Source organism: Salmo salar, chromosome 10 (assembly GCF_965601325.2).
Source record: "Salmo salar chromosome 10, fSalSal1, whole genome shotgun sequence".
Classification (NCBI taxonomy): domain Eukaryota; kingdom Metazoa; phylum Chordata; class Actinopteri; order Salmoniformes; family Salmonidae; genus Salmo; species Salmo salar.
Genome location: NC_138300.1, coordinates 9,051,513 through 9,060,884, shown reverse-complemented (window position 1 = coordinate 9,060,884; position 9,372 = coordinate 9,051,513). Strand labels below are relative to the sequence as shown.

At 38.1% G+C, this 9,372-nt stretch overlaps 1 protein-coding gene across 1 annotated transcript; it reads left to right on the top strand.

The window, feature by feature from the left end:
* Positions 1–218: 218 nt before the first annotated feature.
* On the top strand, positions 219–7,951 carry LOC106613981 (C-type natriuretic peptide 4). The gene is made up of 3 exons (XM_014216876.3): positions 219–412; positions 1,891–2,183; positions 6,671–7,951. Exons 1-2 carry the CDS (start codon positions 320–322, stop codon positions 2,158–2,160), a joined length of 363 nt encoding a protein of 120 aa, XP_014072351.1. The 5' UTR covers positions 219–319; the 3' UTR covers positions 2,161–2,183; positions 6,671–7,951.
* The last annotated feature ends 1,421 nt before the right edge of the window (positions 7,952–9,372 follow it).

Here is a 9,372-nt window from a genome sequence, read left to right as displayed (position 1 = left end):
TCTATATTATTCTCATTAATTTAAGCCACAATGACCAGTCTGTGTATCATTTAATTAATCATGTAGCATGACGTGCTCCTCAAGCCGCAGGTACGGGTAAAAAACGAAATTGGCAAGTTACAGGAGGGAGGGAAGACCAATATGCAGGTGGTCATGACATCACCAGTGGCTGGCTATAAAGTCGCGAGTACTAATTCACAGTTAAAGAAGCACTTGGGAAGCGTGGAGTAAGGACAGACAGAGAGACATAGAGTACCAACTGGTTACCAACCAATATAATTTATCCTGCACAGAGGAATCCTTTACAAAACGTGTCAGAATGAACATCTCGCATTTGGTGGCTTGTGGACTTATGATCATTCTGCTTTCAGTGAGGACAGGGGCGAAGCCTCTGACACCGGCGCAACAGAAGGTGAGGTCACTTCATCGATGTGCGCGCTGCAATTTGTGAGCGGAATGCGTTCTTTGTTATTTGTGATTCTTTGGAGAACAATTTTGCATTATGCGCAAATATCACTCTAATATTGTCCACACGATGGTTCCCCAAAGAACATGAACAATGAATGCAAGTCTATAGGCTACTGGCAATGTATACCTTGGCATGCAGGCTATAATGGCTTTACTTCATCATAAATTATAGACTACTGTTCCTTTTTTAACGCGGGGGCTTTAATATTCAGAATATCGTTAAATGTATTAGTATTAAGTCTAAAGACTTTCGCATTTAAATTACACTGGTCATGTTGATGATATGGGTTTTGTATGCTTCTCAACGTACGCATAGGCTATTACTAGAAGGAAAAGCTTGTTTATCAGGGAGATATGGAGAGATATGCTACTGTGTTTTACACAAATCTAAATCCTACGTTCTTCCTTGTATCATTTTGATATTCATGCTGGTACCCAAGCGCGTCTTGAGAAGCACTCGACTGAACATCGGATATGAGGAGACCGTGGCCTTTACGTCTAACCAAATGAGCTTTTGCGGTTCTTAAAAGTAATATTGATGTATAAGGCGACCAATTATACATGTCATTGTACTGCGTATTTTAAACCAGAAAACGTATTTTCTCAAACGTTTGGTCATGCGAGCGCCATGGTGAAAAAGCGCATCTGCCTTCAAGAGACTCGTAGCGCCGATATTTCGGAACTGAACATTCTATGCACGAATAGTCCTAACACTATGTAGCAGTGAGTAATTAATATCCCACTGCACGCGCACCTGTCTTTCGGCTGCATCCATGAAACCCCAGGAGGAGACTAATTTCTGACCAGTGTTCATCGCCTTATTCAACCAATGTACACACCGTTTCCCATGCGTTAAAGTGCAAATGTAGCCTATGATAACACCCAAATTGAGGATTTGGTTTTGAAGGATGGGCCAAATAATTGCAGCATTTAATGTGATTATATTCAGCTCCACATATAACAGTGACGGCTGCTGAGGGGAGGAGTGCACACATTTGATGGATTTGATAACATTCCACTAATTCCGCTTCAGCCATTACCACGAGCCTGTCCTCCCCAATTAAGGTGCAACCAACCTCCTGTGCTACACAACGAGTTCTGACCAGTCTTTTGGTGTCTCCGGACGCGAATCAAGTGTAGGCAGCACTAACATTATACTAGGTTTAGCATAATTGCGTAAAGTTTGATATGGAATAAACCTAATTACTTTCATAGGACCAGTTGAAAACGAAAGTGTTGAGGAAACTGCAGGATAGTGAGTTTACTGTTTGCCAAAGTAGGCAATTGATTTCCCGAATGCGCAGATGTATTGCCGTTTATCAGAAAAATTCCCAGATGGGCTATCTGCTGACAGGTGCTTACCCAAGTCGTTTTAATTAAGAATGTAGTATCTAAAGCGGGTGTCTTGTTTCGGTGTCCCAGTCTCTTAGAAGTTTGTTGGGGGAGGAGCTGTCGGAGTTCCTGGTATCCGAAGAGAGAGAGCGGAGGATGGAAAACTTGCGCTCCAGGGTACGATTGCTACGAGACCTGCGCATGGAAACTCGCGCCAAGGGCATATGGGCGCGTTTGCTGAACGACCAGCCCAGTGCACGGAGACACAAACCTAACACCAAAAAAGGGGCCGCGGCCAGGAGTGGCTGCTTCGGACACAAAATGGACAGGATAGGCACTATTAGCGGCATGGGTTGTTAGAGATGGTGCATCGAGACGTATCGGTAAGTAACCTAACCTCCCGCGGCATATCCCTTTCTCTATGCTTAATTACACATCCTGGGATTAAATCAGGAAGAACATTCATCACCACTACCTTATGATGGGAGACAAAAAGGCGACCATTGGAAAACAACCTAATTTAAGGACAGAGTACAGACTACAAGAGTAGTGTAGAACAGTTTGCAGTAGCCTACATGTGACCGTCTGCCTTGATTTGGTCTTATGTAGCAACATTTGAAATTGTGTTTTTTACATTGGATAAAAATAGCGACTCAGAGCTAGAAAATTGTGTATCATACACTTCAGTTGAGGAAAATTGGGAAAGTATTTCTGCTTGGAAAGTTGATACATTTTTAACCCCACTTTTGATAAAATGGCCCTTGAATGTTTTGGTACCCCTACTGGAGAGCTCTTCTTTGTCTACACCCATTCAGCATCATTCACACTCTCTTAAGCCTTAGCCCCACCCATCACTTTAAGGATTCACACGTGAGGCCATGTAGTAAACACACTATGTCAAATAAAATCTAAATGTATTTGTCACATGCGCAGGATACAGAAGGTGTAAACAGTACAGTGAAGTGGTTACTTGCGTAGTAGCAATATCAAAAACAGAAAGTGTCCAGATAAAAATATTTTATAAATATTTTATCATTATTAGATGACGGTTATCCGTCATACTTGTCTAAATTGATGGGTCATGTAAAGGAAATGCTATAACTACCCCCCGGCCACATCGAGCTAAGTGGATGGGTCACTGTTGTCTGGACATGTTATACATGTTCATGAAATACATACAATAGATGGCCATAATCAACCCCAGACACAGCTGGCTAATTTGATGGGTCATGTAATAATCTGGCCGAAGTGGAGTCTTTTTTGTTTAGACATGTAGCTAGCTAGCTAGCTAAACCTATCAACCGGCATCATCCCAACTCATACTACTACCAATACAAACATTGTCATAGCTGTAGTATGAAAAAGCTAAAAAAAAAAAAAGCTAAAGCTAACAAACTAGGTTCAATGTAAGCTAGCTAACATTAGGCTATAACAAGCAATGCAAATGGATTTCTGATTCGAATAATATTACTACAAAGATCATACACACAAGCTAACGTTTGCTAGCTAACTAACAGTACACTTTAACTTGCAATAAAAATGACTTTCGGACAAAATGTATATCTGAACATGTAGCTAGACTCTTACCGGTATACATGGACGAATGCTTCACAGCAGACTGGATCCATTTAACTCCATTTTGTTTGTAGTTACATATTTTTGGGTTCAGCATTTTGTCAAGTGACTCTGGTTCACACTGACCATGGCCCGTGCACAAAGTAAACCATCACTTTTTCCAACTGATCTGTCGAGAGTGCCTACTACATTCAGGCCATCAATGTTGTTGAGAAAAGTATCAAAACTTTTGTAGTTCTCGATGGCTAACATTATATCTTTCAAAAACGGCGCGGGAAAAGAGGACTGTCAACACATACTGAACAGCTCACGTTATAGACAGAAGCCTCCTAAACGGCAGACCAATCCAAACTCATCTCCCTGCATATCCATCCCAGCCATTATCTCAGCCAATCGTGGCTAGCAGGAAGGGTCCTGTCTTTTTCCGTGGCTAAACCAACTAGGCTCGTAATTTAACCATTTTATTCTTATTTATGGACGGAATACACATTTGTTATTAAGGCACATGAAAGTTCATATGTTCCAGGAGGTATTTCTGCAAAAAAAAAAAAAAAATTCAAATAAAAATACATGTTTACGTTCAAATGCCTCTCCTGTGAAGTAGTGACGTGCGACATACGCCTAGTTTCCTGAAACAAGTCACAAATGTCCATGTATGCCTGTGGAGGTGATGAGGTGGCCGCTTGTGAGCCTGTTAGTGGCCAAAGGTCAATCTGATGTGAGAGGTCAGTGGGGTCACTATGGAACATGTTGCAACTGACCAACAGTGATTGAAACAATGTTAGGGTTACCTCAACCTTCAGTGAAGCGGTAATCCTATAGCCTAATCCTTTTGGTTTAGGCCTACTGACTAGTACAAGCAAATTTATTTGAGACTGCATTAAAAAGAAGGATATAAATTAACTTACAAATGCATTTGCTTCTTGATTGAAGTCATGAATCTGCTTATGCATTTATGTGGGACAGTGTGAGAGCAGTTCAGGGAAGAACAGCGTGTCCCATTGATGCTCTATCAGAACATCATGCTGACTGCGTTCTCAGGACCAAACCCCATAGAATGAGATCAGGAAGCCCCTCTTGAAATGTTTGAAGTTCGTGGGAAGTAATCCAATTGAATTGGCCATACTCATTGCAGTATATCACCATAAGTAATCATAGCTGTTGGCTGAAGTCAATGGGACGGATGTGAAGACAATGAGGACATGCAGATGTCAGTGTTAGGCCATAGGCCGTTAATAAAGCATAAAGCATAATGCATTGTGTGCACGTGATGAAGTCATTGGCCAGTCTCTATGTATGTGTGTGAGGGAGAGAAAGAGAAATAGAGAGAGAGAAAGCAGGTTGCTCTCTTTGTAGATGGATGGACACACACACACACACACACACACACACACACACACAACAATGGCACGCTAACTGGAATGTTCCAGGAAACCCTTTTTGCTAACAGTGAAATCCTGATGGGGAGGGGCTATTGTGGCACCTTCCTTCGTCCTGACTCATATACTGTTTATATGTGACTAAGTGTGTGTGTTTCTTGTGCAGACACCTCTCTTCCTCCCTTTACCAACTTTAAAGTGAGAAGTGGGTGAGGAGGAGAGGAGTATTAGGCAGTCAATTCAGTATTGTGTGAGAGGCAAAGGCCGGACTTCATGTGCTTGTTTTGAGTGAGTAGACCAGAGTGGTGCAGTGAGACTTTGGTTAGAAAGCTTGTTTTAGTGAGGGTGACACGTGATCCCCTTTATTTTGTGGTAACATGTCCATATCTACATCCAATTTTCTTGGGGCTACAGGTTAGCAATGAACCCCGAGTCGGGATTGCTAACAAGGCTGGAAATTCAAAACATCAAAAATCTAATAATTTCAATTTCTCAAACCATCAACTATTTTACACAATTTAAAAGATAAACATCTCCTTAATCTAACCACATTGTTCGATTTTCAAAGAGGCTTTACGGCAAAAGCATAAAGTTAGATTATGTTAGGACAGTACATAGCCACAAAAGTACAAACATCCATTTTCAATTCAAGGTCAGGCGTCACCAAAAGCAGAAACCAGCTAGAATTATGCACTAACCTTTGTCAATCTCCATCAGATGACACTCCTAGGACATTATGTTATACAATACATGCATTTTTTGTTCCATCAAGTTCATATTTATATCCAAAAACAGCATTTTACAGTAGCGTGAAATTCAGATTTTTTTCTTCTCTGAAATGCTTCCGGTGAACATAACAAAATTACTATTCGACAACATTGGTAAATTATAATATTGTCATTCAAAGAATAATATATTATCATCTCGTAATTGCTACCGAATGGCCAGATCTCAAAATAACTTTATTGGGAAATCACATTTTGCAATAAACGGGGTGCTATGCTAAGAACAACAGGCTATGCTATACAGTTAGCATCATCTAAAATCGATAATAACATTGTAAATACCCCCTTACCTTTGATTATCTCCATCAGAAGGCAGGATCCCAGGTCCGGAAGGCATTCCAGGTCCGGAACAAATGTGGTGTCTTTTGACAAAGTTCATAATTTATGTCCAAATAACACCAAGTACTTAGCGTTCATTATGCTCCCACAAAACGTGGTTGGGGGGCTGGTAAAATCACGCCGAAAAGCTAAAAAAACCTAGTAAATAATCTATTTATGTTCGTTCAAACATGTCAAATGTTGTTTAGCATTAATCTTTTGGTCCATTTTTAACGTTAAACATCAGTAATATTTTCACACAACCTATCCTATGTCTAGATAAAAAATGATGACAAACTCACGTTTCTCAGATTTATGCGCAGGCGCAAAAAAATGAAGTGATGACATGTCAACTTCCTTGGATTCTAATTTGCTCTCTGTTTATCATAGACGCTTCAAACAACTTTATAAAGATCGTTGACATCTAGTGGAAGCCGTAGGTGTTGCGAAATGAATCCTTTCTCACTATGGTATCTATAAAACAATGACACTAAATAGTACAGTCACAAAATTCACATTTTTTTAAATCTATTTTTCACAGGTTTTTGCCTGCAATATGAGTTTTGTTATACTTACAGACACCATTCAAACTGTTTTAGAAAATTCAGAGTGTTTTCTATCCGAATGTGTTAATAATATGCATATCCTAGCTTCTGAGTTGGTGTAGGAGGCAGTTAAAAATGGGCACATATTTTTTTCAAAATGTCTCAATACTGCCCCCGAGCCCCAACAGGTTAACAGAACCATCCGTCCAGAGTTTTCACTTGACAAAGACATCTAACCATGTTTTTTTCTTCTCCCCTCTCCGCACAGCATTCACACGATGGGTTCGACAACATGGATTCAGTTGGTCCTCGCCTGAGGTAAATACCTAAAAAGTGACGGATTTTCGGTATAAAAAGCCACCATGACCAGCATTTTCGAGGACTGAGACAACAATGATAAAACCAACCCTTATGTATAACATAAAGAAAGATCAGCACACACTACCAGATGACGGACAGTGGTGTAAAACCTAGAAACCGAAAAGCTGTATATTGTTGCTGCTGCTGTAAATTCATGTACTTTCATTCCTGCATAAATGTATTTATGTTTTAAAAACTATTTATATGTTTATAAAATAGATATTTATAAATGTAAGTTTTATTTATGTAAAACTTTGAAATGGATGCAAACTGCAGGTAAATTCTGTTTGTAACCTTTTTTGTCTTAAATAGTGAATGTTTTCAAAATGATAAAAGAAAAAAAAATCCAGGCACTTACGAGTCTCCTCCCAGTTTTTGCATATGGAGAAAACATATCGTTTCTGGTAAAAATAAACTATGGGATGGGGTGAGACTGAGGCTTTATTCAGTGATAGTGCGCCACTTATGTAGGCCAACAATTCTCTCCATTGACTGACCCCACTGGGCACCAACTGGTTAAATCAACATTGTTGCAACGTAATTTGTCAACACATTGTGATGTGGAATCTATGTGGAAAATACATTAGATTTGAAAAAGTAATCATTGAAAACTGTTGTTTTGTGAAATTTCAACCACCGGTTTATGTCATCATGTTAACCGATTTTCAACATCGACAAACCTTGTATAAAATATGTTGAATTTGTTCCTCTGAAACAACGTAAGATCTTAAACGTAATATGCACTATGAGAAAAAAACTTTAGGCTGGAAAGTTAATCTATCTACAGCTACCCTTTCGGGCTCCCATCAAGAGTTTTAACCAAGCCCAGCCCTGCTTAGCTTTGATATTTGTCACTGTCTATTACCAATGTGCCATCGTGAGAATGATTGTTGAGAAATATCCACTAAATAGTTTCACTGTTGCAATCAAATACATTCCAAAGGGTAGGTTTAACAGAGAAAATTAAATTTGACCATACTTTTTCAATCATATATCATCAATGATGATATTTAGGTCTATATAGCATTTGGCAAGCCATCAACAGCTATTGTTTCAATTCAGCCCATGATAAAAACAAAAATTAGACAGTACATATAGGGCTAGGGTTAGAGCTTTGGTTGATTTCAAATTGAATTTACAAGTTAAAAATAAATATGTTGGATTCACGTCTCCATCTCAACCAAAAATATGAGTTGAAGAATAGGACTAGATCAAATGAAACTGTATTTAAAGTGCATTTAAAGTTTGATTTGATTTAACATTAGTCATTAACTTAGATGATTGGTTGAAATGGAGACGTGAATCCAACATTTTCATTTTTAACTTGTAAATTCAATTTGAAATCAACCAATCAATTATGAATTATTATTATTTGTAGACAAACTGGAATTAAAGCCACACTCAGTGGTAAAGATGGAACTATCCAAGCAGAAAATACATCTCCTTCAAATGGTGATATTTGGTTGCGTTGACAAGCAAATAATATTCAATATCACTTTTGCAGTACAGTAAATAGCCTATTAACTTGTCAACAAGTTAACTAATTATATGTTGGATTCACTTCTCCATCTCAACCAAAAATAAAAGTTGAAGAAGAGGGTCGGATGCAACTATCCAAGCAGTAGATCTCCTTTAAATGTTGATATTTGGTTGAGTTATCAATCAAATACAACCAAACTCAATATTACCTTTGTAATACAGTAAATAGCCTACAGTTAAGGCTATCTTACAAACTAATGTAAAAATATTTATTCAACCTTAAAATTAGTAACATATCATGGCCACATTTTGAGGTTACGGTAACAATAAATGTAATCATAGAAAGCATGCATTTTCAAGATAGCATGCAAAGGTCGCAGGTTTGTGGGAATTTTCAGAAATGCTATAATAATCTACAACGGCATTGATCACTTGCACCATGTACTTTAATTTAATCTCAACTGCAATCCAGGTAATTTGGTTGTGCTATTAGATGAAGCACAGTGATAACACATTAAGTTGTTGTATAAATAAACAAAATATCTGACATTTATTCCTATTTGAACTTTGTTGTGTTTTTAAATGGTTAAAAGCACAGTGATAACAAATTTAGGTGACAACTAAACCAAAAATACAACATTGATTTTCCATTGGAATTTGGTTGTGGTTTAGATGGTTGAAAGCATAGTGATAACACGTTGGGAATATAACAAACTTCTGGCTCTCTTTTTGAGTGGGTGAAAATAGATTGTAATCTTGTTGATCAATATATCAACCAAATATGACCAAATTCTCCACATTGAAATGACGTGGTGTGCCCAGTGGGTGGTTTTTGGTAACAGAATTTCAAGACAGAATGCAATGTTTCTTAAATTTACCAATACAGAAAAAAATTATCCTAAACTAAATTTAAGTGTTAATATTAGTTGGCTGGGGTCATTACTTCAACATTATTGTGTTTTGATATCTTTTAAAGACTTTTTCTTGTAAACATTTTATAAGACCCATTTTGTATCTGTTTGACAAGAAATTAAAGCCTAATTCCACATTTTTAGGATGGAAAATAGTTGGAAAATGGGTAGATGCCTTAATTTCAAAAGAAATATTGACTCTTAGCTGTCATTTCACACC

Coding starts and splice junctions, on each gene's coding strand:
- LOC106613981 (XM_014216876.3), top strand. CDS start 320: ATGAACATCTCGCATTTGGTGGCTTGTGGACTTATGATCATTCTGCTT. Junction 413..1,890: donor TGACACCGGCGCAACAGAAG/GTGAGGTCACTT, acceptor TCGGTGTCCCAG/TCTCTTAGAAGTTTGTTGGG.